The 23,257-nt window shown below is 46.3% G+C and overlaps 1 protein-coding gene across 6 annotated transcripts in view; it reads right to left on the reverse strand.

Annotated features, from left to right (window-relative positions):
• LOC140212750 (myocyte-specific enhancer factor 2D homolog) overlaps nt 1-23,257 on the reverse strand; it is a 111,877-nt gene that overhangs the window by 56,664 nt on the left and 31,956 nt on the right. For all 6 annotated transcript variants that reach the window (XM_072283934.1, XM_072283958.1, XM_072283949.1 and 3 more), the window contains exons 2-3: nt 7,279-7,365; nt 5,792-5,966 (exon numbers count right to left, since the gene is read on the reverse strand). In XM_072283934.1, the coding sequence (XP_072140035.1) occupies nt 5,792-5,845 (54 nt within the window). In that variant the 5' untranslated portion in view covers nt 5,846-5,966; nt 7,279-7,365. The remainder of the gene's footprint in view (nt 1-5,791; nt 5,967-7,278; nt 7,366-23,257) is intronic.

Below are 23,257 nucleotides of genomic sequence, written 5' to 3' on the forward strand. Positions count from 1 at the left end.
CCACAAAGCTGTGCAAACATGTCCCTACGTTAGAACTCCCTAGGCTTTACCCATAACCCTCTATTTTTCTAAGCTCCATGTAGCCATCCAGGAGTCTCTTAAAAGACCCTATCGTTTCCGCCTCCACCGCCATTCCACACATTTACCACTCTCTGCATAAAAAACTTACCCCTGACATCTCCTCTGTACCTACTTCCAAGCACCTTAAAACTATGCCCTCTCGTGCTAGCCAGTTCAGCTCTGTAGAAAACCTATTCTCATAAGGCATGCTCCCCAATCCTGGCAACATCTTTATAATCTCCTCTGCACCCTTTCTATGGTTTCCACACTCTTCCTGTAGTGAGGCGACCAGAACTGAGCACAGTACTCCAAGTGGGGTCTGGCCAGGGTCCTATATAGCTACAACATAGCCTCTCATCTCTTAAAATCAATCCCATGCTTGATGAAGGCCCATGCACCATATGCCTTCTTAACCACAGAGTCAACCTGCACTGCAGCTTCGAGTGTCCTATGGACTCGGACCCAAGATCCCTCTGATCCTCCACACTGTCAAGAGTCTTACCATTAATACTATATTCTGCCATCATATTTGACCTACCAAAATGAACCACCTCACACTTATCTGAGTTGAACTCCATCTGCCACTTCTCAGCCCAGTTTTGCATCCTATCAATGTCCCGTTGTAACCTCCTTCAGCCCTCCACACTATCCACAACACCCCCAACCGTTGTGTCATCAGCAAATTTACTAACCCAACCCACCACTTCTTCATTCAGATCATTTATAAAAATCACAAAGAGTAGGGGTCCCAGAACAGATCCCTGAGGCACAGCACTGGTCACCAGCCTCTTTTGCAGAATATGACTGTCTACAACCACTCTTTGCCTTCTGTGGGCAAGCCACTTCTGGATCCACAAAGCAATGTCCCCTTGGATCCCATGCCTCCTTACTTTCTCAAAAAGCCTTGCATGGGGGACCTTATCAACTGCCTTGCTAAAATCCATATACACTACACCTACGGCTCTACCTTCATCAATGTGCTTAGTCACATCCTCAAAAAACTCAATCAGGCTTTTAAGGCACGACCTGCCTTTGACAAAGACATGCTAGCTATTCCTAATCATATTATGCCTCTCCAAACATTCATAAATCCTGCCTCTCAGGATTGTCTCCATCAATTTACCAGTCACTGAAGTAAGACTCACTGGCCTATAATTTCCTGGGATATCTCTACTCCCTTTCTTGAATAAGGAAACAACATCTGTAACCCTCCAATCCTCCAGAACCTCTCTCGTCCTCATTGATGATGCAAAGATCATCGCCAGAGGCTCAGCAATCTCCTCCCTCGCCTCCCACAGTAGCCTGGGGTACATCCCGTCTGGTCCCAGTGACTTATCCAACTTGATGCTTTCCAAAAGCTCTCAGCACATCCTCTTTACAGATTTGCTAAGTATACCCGCAGAAAAAGAATCTGAGGGTTGCATGTGGTGACACTTATATCCTCTCATAATAAATTTTACTTTGAACTAGGATTCACAAGTCCCTTTGTAGCCTGGATTTCTGTATGTTCTCCCCATTTAGAATATTGTGTATGCCTTTATTTTTTCTACCAAAGTGCATAACCCCACAGTTCCCAACACTGGAAGGTGAGTGGGAATGAAGTGAGAAGCTGTGAGATGATAGGGGAAAGGGCTGAAGAAGAAATCTAATAAGAGAGGGCAAGTGGACCATGCAAGAAAAGGGAGGAGAAGGGGAACTCGAGAGTGGAGAAGGGTATGTGAAGAGAAGGGATGAGCAAGGAACCAGAATGGGAAATGGAGGAAGAGAAGAGGAGGGAAGTGCTTGAGCACCTTCCCTCTGCCCATCACAAAAGGCAGAATCGCCCTGTGACCACCCACTTCAATTCAACTTCCCATTCTGACACGCCTGTCCATGACCTCCTCTATTGGCACAATGAGGCCAAACTCAGGCTGAAGGATCAACACCTCATACTCTGTCTGGATAGATTCCAACCAGTCAGCATAAACATCTACAGTACTTTGCAAAAATCTTGGGCATTTATATATAACTAGGCTGTCTAAGACTTTTGCACAGTACTGTATTTGTCAAAGTGGAGTAAAGAGCGAGTTTGCAAATCTAATGAAAGCAAAGGATATTGGGAACGGTGACGGTGGTGTGTCACGAGAGGGGTGTGGGACAGGTGGCAGAGGAGGAGTGCTGGGGTGGGAGGTGGTGCGGGGTGCAGACACACTCAGTCTGAGGTGGTTTTGAAGAGGGTGCAGAAGAGGTTCACCAGGATGCTGCCTGGATTAGAGAGTATGAGACTTTAAGGAATGGTTAGACTCACAGATTACTTCCTCTGAAGGGGAGACCTGAGAGAAGTGAGAGGCATGAGGAGCATTTGATAGCTATGGGCCTGTACTCACTGAAGTTTAGCAGAATGAGAGGAATCTCACTGAAACCTATCAAATACTGAAAGACCTAGATAGAGTGGATGGGGAAAGCAGTTTCCTACAGTGGGGAATCTAGGATCAGAGAGCACAGCCTCGGAATAGAAGGTCATACCTCTGTGGAAGCCAAATTACTGAGTATATTTAAAGCAGGAGTTGATCTCTTCCTGATTAGTAAGGCTGTCAAAGGTTCTGGGGAGCAGGCGGGGGATAATAAATCAGTCATAATGGATGGTGGAGCAGCCTTGATGGACTGAATGGCCTAATTCTGCTCCTTATGGTCTGAGACCGATACAACACTTTTGATGGTTCAGTCCTCCCCTAAAGCATTGGACTCGACCTTTATCCCAGAGAAAGTACTGAGTGCACACAACCTTCTACTCAGAATGTCACCTGTGTCAATGTTGCCACTTCCCAAGGGAATTTAGTACTACAAGGGACAAACTGCTCAATGCCTTTGCGGGGAGTGAGAATAACTGTAGAGCTGTTACCAGGAGACGGCACAGGCATGCGGGTTGCTTGGTCTCCTCACTGCTATGTGATTCTAATAAAGTTCAGAACAAGCAAGGAGCCAACAAATCCCAACAAAGGCCTCCGGAACAAGAGCATCAAACTATCATTTACTGGGCAGGCAGCTGTTGCAATGTTGGCTCTGTACCCTGGTTACTGTCAGTCTGTACATGGGAATGTAACATCAAGCAGATACGCGTGATGGATGAATTCATGGCAAATCCCGTCCCCGTGCTGGGAGAGGCTGAGAGTACGGCATAGATAAGCTTTACTTGTAACACACACAAAACACCGCAGGAACTTAGTGGGTCAGGCAGCATCTATGGAGGGGAATAAGCAGTCAACGTTTCAGGCCGAGACCCTTCATCAGGTCTGGAAAGGAAAGGGAAAGGAGGTGGGGGAGGGGGAGGAGTACAAGATGACAGGTAACAGGTGAGACCAGGTGAGGGGGATGAAGTACGAAGCTGGGAGAAGATAGGTGGAAGAGGTGAAGGGTTGGAGAAGGAGGAATCTGATAGGCGAGTGGACCATGGAAGAAAGGGGAGGAAGGTCACCAGAGGGAGGTGATGGGCAGGTGAGAAGAGAATGGGTAAGGGGGAGTCAGAATGGCATATGGAAAAATGGAGAAAGGGGAGGGGTCAGGTTGGATGCTACCCAGAGAGGTATCTCTCCTCCATGGCCGTGGACTGACATGTCAGAGTGGGAATGGGAAGTCAAATTGAAATGGGTGGCCATTGAGAAATTCCACCTTTTGCAGTAGATGGAGCATAAGCGCTCAATGAAGTGGCCCCTTAATCTAAATCGAGTCTCAGCAGGAGCACCGGATACAGTAGACGACCCCGACAAACTCGCAGGGGAAGCATTGCCTCACCTGGAAGGACTGTTTGGGGCCCTGAATGGTGGTGAGGGAGGAGATGAAGGGGCAGGTGTAACACTTGGAGGGAGATCAGTGGGCAGGAGAGTCATGAAGACAGCGTGTGCTGTGGAAAGCTGAGAGTTGTGGGTGGGGGGAGAAAGGAGAGATGTGCTGCACTGTGACATGACAGGATAGTGGGGTGGGGTGCGGGTTACTGTATTCCTATCCATACTGTGTCTGCCCCAGGGCTGTGTAATGGGACCAGGCAGAGGGAGATCTGCTTCTAACCTGTGCTATAGGTATTGGAATATAGTCAAAACATTATTCTGCAACTGACCCACACCTTGCTTACCTTCGATTGTGTTATAGAACTGTCTAGAGGGTGAAAAGTGACAAAATATTTGCAAGAACACAGCAAGTGCGCTGTGGCCCACTGATTACGTGGCAAATCCAATGGGCCTCCTCCATGTGGGAGGCCCTCTCTTTTTGCGCAGGGCTTTCAAGCGCACGGTTTCATCGCCCCTGCACTGAACGTTGCACAGCGTGTACTGCGGCTAATGCGATTCCGTGCAAACATTTAATCCTGGTAGCAGACACCAACAGAATCAACAAACTCATTCGTAAGGCCAGTGATGTTGTGGGGATGGAAATGGACTCTCTCACGGTGGTGTTTGAAAAGAGGATGCTGTCCAAGTTGCATGCCATCTTGGACAATGTCTCCCATCCACTACATAATGTACTGGGTGGGCACAGGAGTACAGTCAGCCGGAGACTCATTCCACTGAGATGCAACACAGAGCATCATAGGAAGTCATTCCTGCCTGTGGCCATCAAATTTTACAACTCCTCCCCTGGAGGGTCAGACACCCTGAGCCAATAGGCTGGTCCTGGACTTACTTCATAATTTACTGGCATAACTTACATATTACTATTTAACTATTTATGGTTTTATTACTATTTATTATTTATAGTGCAACTGTAACGAAAACCAATTTCCCCCGGGATCAATAAAGTATGACTATGAGTATGACTACTGATCAGTCGCTGTTCATGCTCCTTGCATGCGTAACAGAGGGGGTAAGATACAGAGTAAAGCCCATGCTCTTCTCATTTAGCCAGGCCATTCAGCCTGTGCCTCTCTACTCTCCTCTTGGTGATTCAACTTTGGTGTCGATCTATACACAGAAGGATCCCAACACTGCCTGCTGTGACAGGAAAGGGGGTGCAGAGAGGGCAAGTTTCTCTCCTCCAGTTGTGTTCTGATCTCCAGCTTAGTAGATTTGAACCGCTGCCCTGACGTTTTCCGGTTTGAAATATCTCATTAATTAAACAGTGATTGCTGTGTCCCTAATTAAGATTCTATATTTAGCATTATAAAGGCACTGTGCATCACACTGCTGCTATATATATATACACACACACACACAGTCTTGCCTGACTATGCAAATTTTTTCACTCCTCAATGGATTCTGCAGCTATTCACAAGCACATAAACAACAAGTGCTGCTGTAGGGCACACTTCCTGTTCTGCAGGGAACTGTAAGGGCAGGAATGGGCTGAAGATAACCTGACTTGGGGGTTAGAGGACACTGTATGTGCATGGGTGACAGAGAGGAACAGGGCTTGTTGTGCTGTTGTTTTGTTGCTTGTTGTGTTCTGTTGTTCTGCCAAGCAGTGTGAGCATGCGATGTTGGTGCTGGGATGTCTGGCGACACTTGCAGGCTGCCCCCGGCACACCTTTAGGTTGTGTTGGTTGTTAACGCAAACGAGGCATCTTACTGTATGTTTCAATGTAAACACAATAAATAAACTTGAATCCCTGCCGCTCTGGAGGGTCAATTCAGAGAACCGTCTGTGTGTGAGAGTGTATCTGTGTGCAGACTGCTGCGATGGCACCCCTAGGTGAGCTGCTCGGAGACCAAGGCAAATGATGGTGAGCAGACACACTGGGGTAAAGGCTGATCCGCTGAGTTACCTGCCGGTTGCGCTCATCCACGATGCGTGTGATCTGAATCTTTTTGCGCCCCATGCTTTCTGCTGGGGCCCCTGGGGAATGGTGGTCTGAATACTGTTCTTGTTCAAGTCTGCCGCCAAACCCCTTAGATCATTGCCGGCTCTCTGCTCTCCCGGGGGCAGTCTGATGCATAAACCTGCAAGGCAAAGCCATTCAGTGTGAAATTTCAGAACCTCACAAGTGATTTGGATCCCATAATTACAACCACACTTGCAGCCATACAGCATGGAACCCAGCTCCTGGACTCGACTCGTAAATACTGACCAAGATACCCATCCAAGCTAATCCATATCCCTTTAATATTTTCCTATCCAAATCTATTTTAACTGTTGTTACTGCACCTACCTCAACCACTTCCTCTGGAACATACCATCCTCTGTGTGGTAGTTACCCTTGGGTCCCTATTAAATCTCTCCCCTCTCATCTTAAACCTGTGCCCTCTAGCTATTAATTCCCCACCCCTGAGGAAAAAGACTGAGTACATTGACCCTATCTATGCATCCTACCCCCCCCCGCCCCATGATTTTACACACCTTCAACTTCCCAAATAACTTGGCCGAGAACTACTCAGCGACACTGAACAGGACTTGGTCAGAGTTCCCAACAGTCCATGGTGCTTATGTTCTGCGAGCAATTTCGACATACATTCTCTGATCAAGCCCAGTTGGCTAATCACCCGTGTCTGCACTGGTATATCCCGTGTGTGCGGTAACATAACCCTCAATTCTCACAGTATTATCTCACTTTGATGAAGCCCTACCCCAAAGTCCTGTATGCACATTATAAGACCATAAGACATGGGAGCAGAATTAGGCCATTTAGCCCATCGAGCCTGTTTCCACCATTCGATCATGGTTGATTTATTGTCACTCTCAACCCCATTCTGCTGTCTTCGCCCCGTAGCATTTGAAACCCTGACCAAATATACCCAACGACTTAGCCTCCATAGCCATCTGTGACAATGAATTCCACAGATTAACTATCCTCTGGATAGTGAATTCCTCTCATCTCTGTTCTGAACGGATGTCCTTCTATTCTGAGGCTGTGTTGTCTGGCCCTAGACTCCCCCAATGTAGGAAACAACCTCTCCATCCACTCTATCTCGGCCTTTCAATTAAGGAGTTTTTGTGCTGCTCTTTGATGGGCAGCTCAATCCCCATCCAAATACTTACTCACTCCATCAGCTGCAGGACTGAAGGGACAGCACGGCCACTGACACAGCCAGCTCTAACAACAGAGCCTTCAGCAGATAACCAGCACCTCACTCTCTCCTTATCCCAAATACACAACTAGCCAACCCCAGGTAAGGGTTAAGAGTTAGAACTGATCAACAACTCAGGAGAGCCACAGAGTGCCATGTTAAAGACTGGGAGGCTTCTCCACAGGCACCAGAGAATCAGGCAAATGCCCATCGCAGCACCGCACATGTAGACAAAGACATTACGAACCATTCACGTTTCCAGAAAGTCAAAGCGATGAAGTCCAGGACCATGGGAATGGAAACAATGTTCAGCTCGTTGAAAATCACAGACAACCTGTAACACAAAGAGATGCACCTTCACTGGAGAGCTCCAGATTGAAACAGACTAGGACTGTGTCGGGATTTCCACTGTGTCTAACCTGTACTATCCCTGCCCTGGAGTGTGTGATGGGATGGTGTGGAGGGAGCTCCACTTTGTGCCTGACTCTGGGAGTGTGTGGTGGAATGGTGTGGAGGGATATACTAAGACCCTATGGTGCCCCGTAGATCCACAGACAGCCAGAGGACACCAAAGCACTCAGAGCTCAATGGCATGGAGCTGGTGCCCATACTGTGTGCCCTCTAAGCCTCTGAACACACACACACTGGACAGGCTGAGGAGGAGTGTCCTCATCTCACCAGACAGCGACATTCCCTCTCCACCAGGTGCCCAAAGAGCTGCAGCGTGGGACTGAAGTGTGACCAGTTGACAAGTAGACCTTTCAACACAATTACAGTGCCAGCTATAAGATTGGATTCCACCTCCCGCCCCCGACCCCCACCACTGTCTGTAAAGTGTTGGCATGTTCTCCCCAGGACCATGTGGGTTTCCTTCGAGTGCTCCAGTTTCCTCCCACATTCCAATTTAGGGTTTGTGAGTTGTGGACTTGCTACGTTGGTGCCGGAAGCATCGCGACACTTGCGAGGTGCCCCAGCACAATGTTCCCTGATTTGATCTGATGCAAACAACACATCTTGCTGAATGTTCCAATGTACATGTGACAAATAAAGCTAATCTCAGTATCTTTCACACACAAGAACGAGTCACAGTCTCACACATCCCAATTTTGGGACACGGACCTCAGCAGGCTCTAGAAATGGTAGGAAGCTTGGCACTCTGAACCTGTTGCTTGGGAGTGCTCCGTACAGAACTCTGCAGGCCCAAGGTCCCACTAAAAGAGGTCAGGCTTCCCCAGATCAAAGGCAGACCAGCCGCAGTGTATCGGGACGGTAACTGTGGGCAAGGAAGTGAAAGGTGTGCAGAAAGGAGGTTGCACTTCTGTGCCGTGTGGAACGGCTGAGAGGGCATTCCAAACTACACACTGGCTCTTGAGGAAGGTTTTGGGTAAACAATTCCAACCCGAGAAAGTCAGGAGCACCTCATACGCATATCCCCTCAATACCCAGTGATGTGGTTCTCTCTCCAGCACCCAAGACATCCCAAGGTCCATCCACCGTGACAGCACCTCCCTTCCACCAGTTGGGTGGGTCACTGACTGGGGGTAACCCCGAGAGGTCTCGATAAAAAGGCTGGCAGCTCCCTCAGATCATCATAGTCGACGCCTGCCACCAGAAACATACTAAAGGCTGTGCACCGGTGGAAGAATGTATTGTTACTGTAGGAATGCTTTACAGATATCTCTGCAGTGTCCACAGTCTGAGTCATCACTCAGGGACAAATACACAGAAATAACTGACCAACAAAAAGACTGCATCAGGAGCAGAGACCAGTGTGGATAACTTCACTCACCTCAACAATGGACTGATTCACAACATTCAGTACTATGCAAAAATCTTAGGCAAATGGACGTACAATAGCTAGAGTGGCTAAGACTTTTGCACACTGCTGTAGTAATTTTATGCATTGCACTGTACTGCTGCCGCAAAAAAAAACAAATTTCATGAAATATGAGAGTGCTGATAAACCTGATTCTGATATGGGTCCCTACTGTGGACTGAGAGTGGGAAGGCAGCGGAGAGAGGGGAATCATCGTTGGAAAAAGGGGAAGAGAGAGGAGAAGGAACAGGAAGAATCAGAGAGACATTTTGTAATGATCAATAAACCAATTGCTTGGAATCAAATGACCTTATCTGGTGTCTCAGGGCTGGGTGTGTCTGCACCAGTGCAACCCCCCCCCCACCCGTCACTCCTTCATTGCCGCCTGTCCCACACCACGGGCCCCACCCCCCTCCACGGTATTCCACCCTTGACATTGCCAACATCCTTTGCTTCCGCCAGATTTATAAACTTGCTCTCCACTCCACGTTGACAAATACACTAGAGTCTTAGGAACCCTAGCTACATATATGTGCTTAAGACTTTTGCCCAGTACTGTATGGATTCACTTTCAAGGACTCTACCACTCATGTTATCAGTATTATTTATTTACTTATTTATCTTTTTTTTGTCTCTTGCACATTGGTTGTGGGTAGTTTTTCATTGATTTTATTGTATTTCTTTGTTCCACAGTGAATGCCTGCAAGGAACTGAATCCCAGGGTACTATATGGTGACATATACATACTTTGATAATAAGTTTAGCTGGACTTTGAAATTTGAGACCCAGTGCTGCCTTCTGCCCAGAAGATACCCACCAGCTTCTTCTGGATATTGGCAAGATCAAAGAGAGCTGCTTTTTTAGTATGGCAGTCACCACCCAGTTTAGGATTTGGAACAGATTAGCCCCCTCCCTAGGCAAGTGTAACCTTTGCCTCCAGCTCCTGTCAGCTTGCCAACCAGGCTTCCCGGTGAAGACTCAGGTGTGTGCTTATCTCTGGCAATAAGCCCACCTGTGACTGGCCTTCCTGGTGTCTGGATCAGTTGAACCGTGCAGTGACAAAGGCCTACAGGCAACTCCAATGGAAAGGTCATGTCACCTGGATGCCTAACTCATGTCTCCCCAAACAGATCTATTACTCCCAGTTGAAGGAAGGTCAGTGAGCCCCTTGTGGGCAAAGGAAACACTTCAAAGTTAAACATCACAATCAGCCTGGAGAAATTCAACAGTACATCTAAAATCTGGGAAGGCATTCTACTCAATAGATGCACCTAGAGGAAATCTTTTCAAAAGGGATCTGCGCTACCTAACAGCGACCTCCGCTGTGTCGCAGAGAACAAGTTGGCAGCCGCAAAAGGAGAGAATGAACAACCAAAGGATCCAACGACTAACCACAGCCCACACTGCACCAGAATATGTGGATCCCAGATCGGCCTCTACAGCCACCTGAGAATCCACCAACAGACAACCCCTTAGGAGAACATCATGCTCGACTCAAATAATCGCACTACTACACCACTACTAAGAACTCACTCACACATCCTCCGTGGATTGGTGGGATGTGTAACTGCAAGGAGCACATCTGCAGAGAGGCAAACTCACCCACATGCATCAGAGGAGACAATGGAAATGGCTCCATACAAATGGACACCACTGACTCAGGAACAGGGCAAGCCTGAACCACTTCCACCACAGCAAACAGATATTGTCAAGGGCTTTAACCACTCTGAGGTGATGTACATTGGACACAGGAAAAGAAACAAGGACCAAGTCAAACAGTGTACAGAGGAAGCTCTCCGTTGTTGGGATCAACCATGTTTGCCAGGCCAGTAAGATATGCAGGGGAAGATGTTGCCTATGCAGTAGACTGCTCTTCACCATGCAGCTGATGAATCCAAAGTTTGCTACCAGCGACATTGCAGGAGCTGTCAAGTAAGCGTTGAACTCAATGTAGGTCTACTTTAGGGAATCCAGCTCTGGACTTTTCCTCTTCGTTTACTCCCAAAGCCTTCCCCATGAGTGTGTATAGCTGCAAGGCAGCGGAGGTTTGATATCAGAGTTTTCTTTTTCCTAGGTGATCTGCCAACTATGGCTGATGAGCCTCATTTGTTCAAAGCGACTGGTCTTAAGGCCTCAGTAACCCACCTTTGTCCCTTCTCCAGTCAGTAGAAATGGTTCCACTGGGCTTAGTAACTAAGCCACATGTCAAGGCCAGACATGGTTGTCAGAGGTTATTTGAGATTGCTACCAGTGAAAGCATTTAATAGGTACTGGAAGCTTATCGCCACTACCACCCCTCGCAGCTATGAGAAATTATTTGTGATGTTGGTCAGAGAAGCAACAGGCAATCAACACATCAGTTATATGTAAAAGGTGGGTCAGGTCCCAGAATAGATGGGTGTTATACTAAATGGACTAGTCCAGGGCTGCGTAGGAGCAGCCAAGATGGATCACATGGGCCAGTACAGAGCCCAGGTTGAGGTCCTGTACACCTATACGGAAAAGGGTCACTGTTCTGATGAGGGATCCCCCTCCAAACTGTATAGCCTTTTTCTCCTTGTGGGCACTGCCTGACTTGATCAGTGACTCCAGTATCTAAGACTAGTAGTCTTTCACAGGAGTCTGTGTTGGGACCCTTTCTTTTCCCATTATGTCAATGATTTGGATGTTGGAATTGACAGCTGTGCAGTCAAGTTTGCAGATAATATGAAGACAGTGGAGGGGCAGGTAGCTTTGAGGAAGGAGAGAGGCCACAGAAGGACTTAGACAGATTAGGAGAATGGGCAATGAAGTGGTAGATGGAATACAGTATTGGGAAGTGTACAGTCAAGCACTTTGGTAGAAGAAATAAAGGACTAGTCTATTTTCTAAATGGAGAAAAAAATTCAAAAGTCTGAGGTACAGAGGGACCTCATGCAGGATTCCTAAATGGTCAATTTGTAGGTTGAGTCTGTGGTGAGGAAGGCACATGTGATATTAGCATTCATTTCGAGAGGACTAGGATATAAAAACAAAGATGTAAAGCTGAGGATTTAAAAAGCACTAGTGAGGCCTCACTTGGAGTATTGCGAGCAGTTTTGGGCCCCTTATCTAAGAAAGGATGTGCTCTCATTTAAGAGGGTTCAAAGGAGGCTCATGAAAATAATACTAGGATAAAGGGGAAGCCTTTTAGGACCGAGATTAGGAAAAACTTCTTCACACAGAGGGTAGTGAATCTGTGGAATTCTCTGCCACAGGAAACAGTTGAGGCCAGTTCATTGGCTATATTTAAGAGGGAGTTAGATATGGCCCTTGTGGCTAAAGGGATCAGGGGGTATGGAGGGAAGGCTGGTGCAGGGTTCTGAGTTGGATGATCAGCCATGATCATACTGAATAGCGGTGCAGGCTCGAAGGGCCGAATGGCCTACTCCTGCACCTATTTTCTATGTTTCTATGTTTCTATTAAAAGGCTTGTCACATGAGGAGCATTCGATAGCTCTGGGCCTCTACTCAATTAAGAAGAATGAGGGGTAACCTTACTGAAACCTACCGAATGGTGAAAGGCCTCGATAGAGTGGATGTGGAAAGGATGCTTCCTATGGTGGAGGAAGTCTAAGACCAGAAGACAGAGCCTCAGAATAAAAGGATATCCTTTTAGAACAGAGGTGAGGAGGAATTTTTTTAGCCAGAGTGTTCATTGCCACAGGTGGTTGTGGAGTCCAGGTTATTGGGTATATTTAAAGCAGAGGTTGATAAGTTCTTGATTGGTCGGGCATGAAGGGATACAGGAAGAAGGAAGGAAATTGGGGCTGAGAAGAAAAGCTGATAGATATTTCAGTGTGGATGCTGCAAGACCCTGATCCTCACTACCAGTGCTGCTACATCAACAATGATGAAATGGCATTGCAGACTTGATGGGCCAAATGGCCTAATTCTGTTCCTGTATCTTATCGTCTTATGGCTTTCTGACATAGGAGCAGGATTGGGCCTTTTGGACTAGCGAGTCTTTTACGTCATTCAATCATAGAACATAGAACATTACAGCACAGTACATGCCCTAATTTGCTCAACCTATCTCCACTTAAATCATGTCTGATTTATTATCCCTCTCAACGCCATTCTGCTTTTGTTGGGAGTCCAAGTAACAGATGATGACTGCTCTGCTTCACAAGAGAGGCATCATTCAGTTCACTGGACAGTTCACTGGACCTCTCCCCATAACTGACAGATCCTCTCAAACCCCAGGACATCCCTGAAAACCCTCTGGATCCATGATGTGTGGTTCGAAATCATACAGCTCCTTGAGCTGTTGACAGCTCCCCAGGGGAAGAAGGCGAGGTGTGACCCCGAGGTCTGGATCCACAAACTCACTTACGCACCTCAGCACCTGGTGTGACCTCCCACTCGCTATACATCTACCACAGGGTCATAACCTTGTGGCTCAACTGAGGCGACATTGTAAACTGCATACCCTTTCCTTGAGACACAAGAGATTCTGCAGATGCTGGAAATTTTGAGCAATGCACAAACTACTGGTGGAACTCAGCAGGTCAAGTAGCACCTATGGAGGGGAGTAATCAGTTGATGTTTTGGGCCGAGACCCTAAGGTGGCGGGGGATGTGGAGGAGTACAAGAAAGCAGGTGACGGGAGAGACCAGGTGAGGGGGAAAGTGGGTAGTTGGAGGAGGGGGAATGAAATAAGAAGATAAGAAGTGATAGGTGGAGGCTGAAGAGGCTGAAGGCAGAGGAATCTGATAGGAGAGGACAGAGGACCATGGGAGAAAGGGAAAGAGGAAAAGCAAAGCAAGGTGACACGCAGGTGAGCATCATTTTGTATTCCTTCCTCTCTGCCCATCATCTTATTTTGACTTCTGCCCCTTTCCTTTCCAATCCTGATGAAGGGTCTTGGCTTGAAAAGTTGACTGTATTTCTCATCACAGATGCTGCCTGACCCACTGACTTCCTCCATCACTTTTGTTCCAGGTGTTCTGTTTCAGACCCCCATTTCTGAGCTGCACTCCTCTTGCCCTGGGGCTGTGTGGAGGGAGCCGCCTTCTACAACTTAATTCATATTTTACCTACCTTGGGGTTGCTGGTGTCTCAGGAAGATGGGCGGCCCTCCAGAAAGCACTGGGAGTCAGAAAGCTGATAGATATTTCAGAGTGGATGCTACAAGACCCGATCCTCACTACCAGTGCTGCTACATCAACAATCTGCATCAGCTTTTCTCCAAGGGCTCACTGGTGGACAGGCAGAGACAGCTGGTGACGGGAACCGAGTCCACCCTTCCTCTGTAAGGGCAGTTGCGACTCAAGGATCTAATTACGCTCATTAAAGCAGCATACAGCGTAGAATCACAATCCTCCCACTGTTGAGGATTCATTTCCATCCCTGTCGAGTCCAACCAGACCCACAGTCCACGATTCAAGATTCAAGATTGTTTAAAGTCATTTCCAGCACACAAGTGTAAAAGAGAACAAATTGATTGTTCCTCCAGATCCAATGCAGCACAAAAAAAAATAAGATAAAGTACACAATAATAATAAGAAAGAAACACAACAAATATAAATACATAAAATGCCTTATTATATACATTGACTGCACGCCCATAAAGTTGATGGTAGGTACACAAGGTGGATAAAGTAGTGGTGGTTAGTGGTTGTCGAGGGGTATGAGAGTGGGTGGAGGTGTTGATTAACCTTACAGGTTGGGTCTGGTGCTCCCGGTCTGAATGCTATGTAGTCTCTTCCCTAATGGGGGTAGAGCAAGCAATCCATGAGGTGGGATCCTTCATGTTACCGGCCGTTCATAACTCAGCTAGCGTGTAGTGACGGGGAGGGGAAAAAGCTGTTGAGATACTTCTCGTGGGGGGGCAGGGGAGTGTGCTCAGGCCACTGTGCTGTTCAAGCGATACTTCCCTTAGCCACCCCCTAAGGGTGAGGATCGGGCAACAGGAGTGAAAGCAGTAAGTGGGCCGAGAAAGGGTGATAGAAAAGGTGGGACAGCGGGTGAAGGCGCTGCCTCACACCGCCCGTGACGTTCCTGTGCCACCTGAGCTTTTACACGTCTCCACATGCGTCTCCTCCGGGAATTCTGCAGATACAAGAGACGCTTAAGAATGTGCACAGAGTGGCAGGATACGAGCCACGTGCAGGCAGAAGGGATACGATGTCATTAGCTCAATACAACATTGTGGGTTCCTCCATGGTTCTAGGTTCTTTCCCATAGTCTAAAGATGTTTGCTCTGGTGGATTAACTGGCCCTCCAGAATGTGAGGAGAGTTGTTTGAAATGATGAGAGGGGGTATAATCAGATTAGGATTAATACAAAGGGTACAATGGCTGGCACACAAGTTGGGAGAATATACACCAGTCATCGAAGGGTCAGCAATGGAAAGGGTACGCAGCTCGGAGGATCTAACTTGGGCCCAACATATTGATGCAATTTCAAAAGGCACACCTAATATTTCATTAGGAGTTTGAGGAGATTTAGTATGTCACCAAAAGCTAGCAAATTTCTACAGGTCTACTGTGGTGAGCAATCTGATTGGTTGCATCAGCATCTGGAAAAAGCCACAGAGAGTTCTAAACTCAGCCACCTCCATCATGGGCACACACCTCCCCACCATCAAGAACATCTTTAAAAAGCGATACCCCAAGAAGGCAGCATCCATCATGAAGGGCCCTCACCACCCAAGACATGGCCTCTCCTCAGTATTAACAACAGGGAGAAAGTTACAGGACCCTACAGACCCACAATCAATAAATAGGAACAGCTTCTTCCCATCTGCCATCAGATTTCCAAGCGGTCAATGAACCCATGAACACTACATCACTCTTTTACTCTCTTTTTGGACTATTTATTATATTTCTTATTGTAGCTTGGTAGCTTGTAGTGTTTTTTTATGTATTGAACTGTACTGCTGCCACAAAACAACAAATTTCATGACTTATGTTAGCAATAATAAACCCGATTCTGATACTGGACTTGCTGGGCTGAAGGGCCTGCTTCTATCTGGGAACAAATGGGTTAGTTCAAGACAAGCAAAGACAGAATTTGGGCAACCAACTGTTAATACCTTCGAATCACCTGTCTGAACCCTTGTCACTACTTTGAAGAGCAGATGAACTCTCAGTGTCAGGAGAGGAGATGAATGGTTGTGAATGATATCACACATCAATGGGAGAGAGTGTGTTGATGAATCAGCACACAATGCAAAGAGCCTCCCACATGCCAATGAAACAGCGGCCATAACACCTTCAACCCAAACCAACAGTGATCCAAGAAAACACGCTCAGCACCCTCCAGGCATTTCTGTCCGGCAGGTTAACAGCAAAAAGGAATTTGTTGCCTGCTTTACACATGTTCACTGATAACATGTTGAACTCATCCCTTGGTTTTCCACCCCACCTCCTTTGGAATTTGCCAAATCTCACTAGTGTAAAGCCCATTTAGAGTACCACACTCAGTGCAGGCATTCCAATTTGTTCATATCTCCAATTCCTGAGCAGACACACTGGTCCAAGCTCCGAGAGGCTAACCAAGTAGAAGAAACAACACAGAACACTGCAGTGTAATACAGGCCCTTTGGACAACAACGTTGTGCCAACCTTTGAATCTAGTCCAAGATCAATCTAATCCTTCCCTCCCATATAGCCCCTCCATTTTTCTATCATTCAAGAGTTTCTTAAATGCCCCTAATGTACCTGCCTCTACCACCACCTCTGGCAGGTGCTCCACACATCCATCAATCTCTGACATACTTCCCTACCACCACCTTACAATTACGTCCCCTTGTATTAGCCATTTCTGCCCTGGGAAAAAGTCTTCTGCTGTCGATTTTTCACCAGAGGGTGATGGATCTGTGGAATTCATTGCCACAGACAGCTGTGGAGGCCAAGTCATTGGACATATTTAAAGCGGAGATTTATAGATTCTTGATTAGTAAGGATGACAAGAGTTACAGGGAGAAGGAAGGAGAAGGAAAATAAATCAGCTATGATGGAAAGGCAGAGCAGACTTGATGGACTGAATAGCTTGATTCTGATCCTAAGTCTTATAATGAACTGGACTGTGATCCTGGACCTGTTGAACCAGTGCCTGCTTCTGTCTGGTGTGACCATGAGAAGAGGAGCCAGGTCATTACAATGAGAAGCAAATACAGAATATGGCAACAGCAGGTAACACCTTGGGGAGGACCACTTAGTCCCTGGAATGGCTTTGAACCACCATGCTTGTCTACTCAATTTCAAGTTCAACTTTAAAGTCATCTGACTGCACATACATGGAACCAAACAAAACAATGTTCCTCCACCCCACAGTGCACCTACAAAACATACATCACACACAACACAGAAAACAAAATATTACCACAAATAAGTTAATAAAATATAATTCAAAGTGCATGCACTGTGCAGCACAGGTAAACAGCAATCAGCTCCTTGTCCTAGTATGAGACCTTGGTGGTGGCAGGGTATTCATTAGTCTCACAGCCTGAGGGAAGAAGCTGTTACCCAGTCCGCCAGTCCTTGTCCTGATGCTCCTGTACTTCCTTTCTGATGGTGAAAGAGATTGTGGAATGAGTGATAGTGATCCTCAACAATGCTTCAGGCCCTTTGTCTACAACCCTCTTGGTAAATGTCCCAAATAGGGGCAATCTATGCCTCCCATCTTATACTGTACTGCTCTATCAAGTCACCTGTCATCCACCTTCACTCCAAAGAAAAAACCCCTTGGTCTCTCAACCTATCCTCATACATCATGCTCTCTAATCCAAGGAGCATCCTGGCTGGATCCAAAAAATTTTGCAAAGCCTTTATGAAAATCTGCAGCATCCCCATGTGTCCTGGGAATTCAGGCCTATGACCTCTCAAGGTGGCCAGGCACGTTTGGAGTGGTATTGAGAACTTTAAGGCCATGCATCAAAGTACAGTACTGTGACAGTAGTGTAATTTGTGCAGAGGGATCAGGGGAGATGGAACCGGGTGGGGAAAGATGGGTTAAGATTTAAAGCACATTATCTGTCTGCATGAAAGAACAAACTTGAGGGGATGAATGGTCTCCCACAGGGCTCATGCCCAAACACCAGAATTTCTCAAGGCCATCTTAGTGCACTGCCTACAGGTGTGCAGAATATTTCAAATTACATTTGGGTGCATTCAGCAGCAGACTGCATTTATGTAGCCTCACTCATCCAACAAGGATCCCAAGGATCTTTGGCGAGTGGGGGGCAAACAGATTTGACGGGAAAGCATCTAAGCAGATAGCAAGGCAGGTGACTAGAAACCTTGGGTGAAAATGAGGGTCAATGATCCTTGGTTAAATATTCTCACATGCACTAAGATACAGTGAAAAGCTTGTCTTGCATACTGTTCATACTGATCAAATCATTACACAGTGCATTGAGATAGAACAAGGTCAAGCAATAACCTTGGTAAATGGTGAGGCCAAGAGTCCCTCTTATTGTACAAGGAGTCCATTCAATAGTCTGATAACAGTGGGGTAGAAGCTGTCCTTGAGCCTGATGCTTTCAGGCTTTTGTGTCTTCTGCCTGATGGGAGAGGAATGAAGAGAGAATGTATTGGTTGGGTGGGGTCTTTGATTATGCTGTTTGCTTTACAGAGTCCATGAAGGGGAGGCTAGCTCCCATGATGTGTTAAGCTATCTCCACAGCTTTCTATGGTGCATCGATAAAAATTGCCGAGTCAACGGGGACATGCCAAATTTCTTCAGTCTCCTGAAGAGGCGTTGATAAGCTTCCTCGGTGACATCAGTGTGGTTGGACCAGAACAAGCCACTGGTGATGTTCACACATAGGAACTTGAAGCTCTCAACCTCAACACTGTTGAGTGTGGGAACAGATTGAGTACCAGATGCTCAGCACACCTTGCTCTGGCTCTTTACCTACAGCTCTAAAAATATCTTACCATCAGGTTTTGGAACCACAAGGCCATAAGGTATAGGAGAAGTATTTGGCCATTTGGCCCATTGAGTCTGCTCTGCCACTTCATCATGGCTGATACAATTTTACTCTCAGCTTCAAACTCTCCTGCCTTCTCCCCATATCCCTTCACACCCTGACCTATCAAGAATCTATCAACCTCTGCCTTAAAGATACATAAAGACTTGACATGCACAGCTGCCTGTGGCAAAGAATTCCACAGATTCACTACCTGCTGGCTAGAGAAATTCCTCCTCATATCTGTTCTACAAGGACGTCCCTCCATTCTGAGGCTGAGTCCTCTGGTCTTAAACTCTCCCATCATAGGAAACATCTTCTCCACATCCACTCTATCAAGGCTATTCGATAGGTTTCAATGAGGTCATCCCTCATTCTTCTGAATTCTAGTGAGTACAGGCCCAGAGCCATCAACCACTCTTCACATGACAAGCCATTCAACCTGGAATCATTTTGGTCAAGCTCTTTTGAACCCTCTCCAGTTTTAGTACATCCTTTCTAAGATAAAGGGCCCAAAATTGGTCAATACTCCAAGTGAGGCCTCATCAGTGCTTTATAAAGTTTCAACATTACACCCTTGCTTTTATATTCTAGTCCTCTTGAAATGAGTGCTAACATTGTATTTGCCTTCCTCACCACAGACTCAACCTGCAAGTTAACCGTTAGGGAGTCTTGCACAAGGACTCACATCTCCCTTTGCGCCTCAGTTTATTTTGTATTTTCTCTCCATTTAGAAAGTAGTTAACCCTTTCATTTCTTCTACTAAAGTGCATGACCATACACTTCCCAACATTATATTCCATCTGCCATTTCTTTGCCCACTCTCCTAATCTGCCTAAGTCCTTCTATAGCCTCTCTACTTCCTCAAACTACCTGCCCCTCCACGTATCTTTGTATAGTCTGCAAACTTTGCAACAAAGTCATCAGTTCCATCATCCAAATCATTGACATATAACATAAAAAAGCAGTCTCAACTCTGACCCCTGTGGATCATTGTGGGGGAGTCTGACAAGAGGGCACGACTTCAGGATACCAATCTCTACCTTAAATGCACCCAATGATTTGTCCTCCACAGCCGCTCCTGGCAACAAATTACACAGAATCCCAGCACCTGTTCCAAAGTCTTGCATCCTATCCAAGTGCGATACTCGGTATTGGACGTCACACAGTGAAACTCTGATAATTGGCCACGTCTGGGACTGGTAGTGCTGCACTGGTTTTCTGGACTATCACATGTTCTAACACCCCAACAGACTTCTCACCGACTTTCTGCTGGTACATAGTACTATAATATTAACATGTCAAGCAAACTCTCTTCCAATCTCCTAGACCTGGAACATAACACCTCCCTTTGCAACTGGATCCTTGACTTCCCAACCAACAGACCAAAATCAGTAAGGATAGGCAGTGACAGCTCCACCACAATTATTCTAAACACAGATTCCCCATAAGGCTGCATCCTCAACCCCCTACTCTACCTTCTGTACACTCATGAATGCACGGCCCAGGTCTGCTCCACATTTGTAGATGACACCACAGTAGGGGACAAACTCACAAATAACTATGAGCTGGTTATTGTCAACATGAAGACGAGCAGTTGACATCAAAGATGCTGAGGTTGAGAGGTCTGAGAGCTTCCGTTCCAAGGAGTGGAGATCACCAATAGTCTGTTCTGATCCAGCCACACAGACACCATGGCCAGGAAAGTGCATCAGCACCTCTACTAAAACTCAGCACACTAAAGAAATTCAGCATGTACTCTTCAACCCCACCAAGATTTTTTACAGATCCACCACAGAAAATATTCTATCCAGATACATCACGGCTTGGAACGGCAACTGCTCTGCCCAAGACAGCAAGGAACTGCAGAGAGATGTGGACTCAGCTCAACACATCACGGAAACCGGCCTCTTCTCCATGAACTAACTTCAGTTCCCGCTGCCTCGGGAAAGCTGCCAATATAGTCCAAGAAGCCCTACTAGCAGGACATTCCCTCTTCTCCACCCTCCCATCAGGCAGAAGATACAAAAGCTTGAAAGCATGGACCAGCAGCTCAAGAGCAGCTTCTATCACACTATTATAAGACTATAACATTTCCTAGTATGAAAAGGACAGTGCAGCTTAGGAAGACATCTTTCAGCCCACAACGTGGGTGCTGAACTAATTAAAAGTGGAATTAAATACCCAACTAAACTAATCTCTTCTTCCTAGTGTTCATGTCTTTGCATATCCTGCACATTCCTGTGCTTAAGAGCCTCCTGAACACTTATATTGTATCTACCTCCACCTCCAGCTCCACCCCAGGCAGCACATCTCAGGCACCCACCACTCTCTGTAAGAAAATTTTGCTTCACACATCTCCTTTGAACTTAGCCTCTCTAACCTTAAAAACAAACCCTCTAGTATTAGACATTTTAAGCCTGGGAGAAAGAATCTGGCCGTCTACTCCATCTATGACTCTCAAATTTATTAACTTCCATCAGTTCTCTCCTCAGCTTTCACTACTCCAGAGAAAACAACCCAAGTTTGTCCAACCTTTCCCTAAAGCATGTGACCTCAAATCAGGCAACATCCTGGTATACCTCTTCTGTACCCTCCCCAATGGTTCCAATCCCTTCTATAATGAGGTGACCTGAACTGTATGCATTACATGAGATTTGGCCTAACTAGAGTTTTATAAAGCTGCCACATAACTCCCCAACTCTTGAATTCATCTCATTGACTAAAGGCATAATGCAACATCCTTTCTTGACCACCCATCAGCGCTGATGGAGAGGCTACATAAGGACAGATTCTTGACTTCAGTCTACCTTGTTATGGCCTTGCACCTTGTTGTCTGCCTGCACGGCACTTTCTCTAACTGTAACACTTAATTCTGCGTTCTGTTAGTGTTATCTCTTGCACTCTTTCAATGCACTGATGTGATGACATGACATGTGTAGATGGCATGTAAAATAAGTACACTCGATTCCCTCTGAACACTATCACCTCGCACAATTTAAAAATACTCCACCTTGCTGTATTTTCTAAGTAATCATGGTTTGGTATGGAAACTGGTCTGCCTGTGGCTACAAGGTACTGCAAAGAGTGGTAGACACAGCTGCCTTTCTGTGGACTCTGTTCATAATTCCCGCTGCCTTGATAAAGCAACCCGTGTAATGAAAGATCGCTCCCACCCCAGCTATTTTCTCTTTTTCTCCTCCCCCCCCAATTGGGCAGAAGATATAAAAACCTGAAAGCACATAGTATAAGACATAGGAGTAGCATTAGGCCATTTGGCCCATCAAATCTCCTCTTCTAGTTCATTATGGCTGATTCATTTCCTTCTCAACGCCATTTTCCTGCCTTATTTGCATAACCTTTCACACCCCAACTAATCAAGAAACTATCATCCTCCACCTTAAATACACCCAATGACTTGCCCTCCACAGCCACCTGTGGCAACAAATCCCACAGATTCGCTACCTTCTGGCTGAAGAAATTCCTCCTCATCTCAATTCTAAATGCATGTTCCTATATTCTCAAGCTGTGCCCTCTGATCCTAGACTCCCCCGCCACAGGAAACATTCTCCCTGCTTCAACTCTAATTCTGCCTTTCAACATTTGATAGGTTTCAATGAGTTTCCTTATTCTTCTAACTTCCAGTGAGTAAAGGCCCAGAGACATCAATTGTACTTCATACAATTATGCCTTTCTTTCCAGGAATAATTCTAGTGAAACTCCTCGGAACCCTCACCAATGTCAGCACATCCTTTCTTAAATAAGAGGCCCGAAACAGCTCACAATACTTCGAGGGAGGCCTCACCAGTGCCTTATAAAGCCTCAGCATTACATCCTTACTTTTATATGCTAGTCCTCTTGAAACGAATGCCAACACTGCATTCACCTTCCTCACCACCAGCTCAACCTGCAAATTATCCTTTAGGGAATCCTGCACAAGGACTCCCAAGTCCCTTTGCACCTCGATTTTTGAATATTCTCCCTGTTTAGAAAATAATCTATGCTTTTATTCTTTCTACCAAAGTACATGGCCATACACATCCGACACTGCATTCCATTTGCCACTTTTTTGTCCATTCTCTTAATCTGTTTAAGCCTATCTGCAGCCTCCCTGCTTCCTCAAAACTACCTGCCCTTGCATTATATTTGTATTATTCGCAAACTTGGTAACAAAGCCATCAATTCGTCATCCAAATCATTGACAAACAATGTAAAAAGAAGTGATCCCCAACACCATCCTCTATGGAACACCACTAGTCCCTGGCAGCCAATCAAAGAAGGCTCACTTTATTCCAAGTCTTCCTTCCTGCTAAACAGCCAATACTCTATCCATGCTAGGATCTTTCCTGTAATGCCATGGGCTCTTGTTAAACAGCCTCATGTGGCATCTTGTCAAAGGCCTTCTTAAAATCCAAGTACACAACATCCACAATTCTTCTTGTCTTCCTGCCTGCTATTTCGTCAAAGAATTCC

The sequence above is a fragment of the Mobula birostris genome, chromosome 2, assembly GCF_030028105.1.
Source record: "Mobula birostris isolate sMobBir1 chromosome 2, sMobBir1.hap1, whole genome shotgun sequence".
NCBI classification, from domain to species: Eukaryota; Metazoa; Chordata; class Chondrichthyes; order Myliobatiformes; family Myliobatidae; genus Mobula; species Mobula birostris.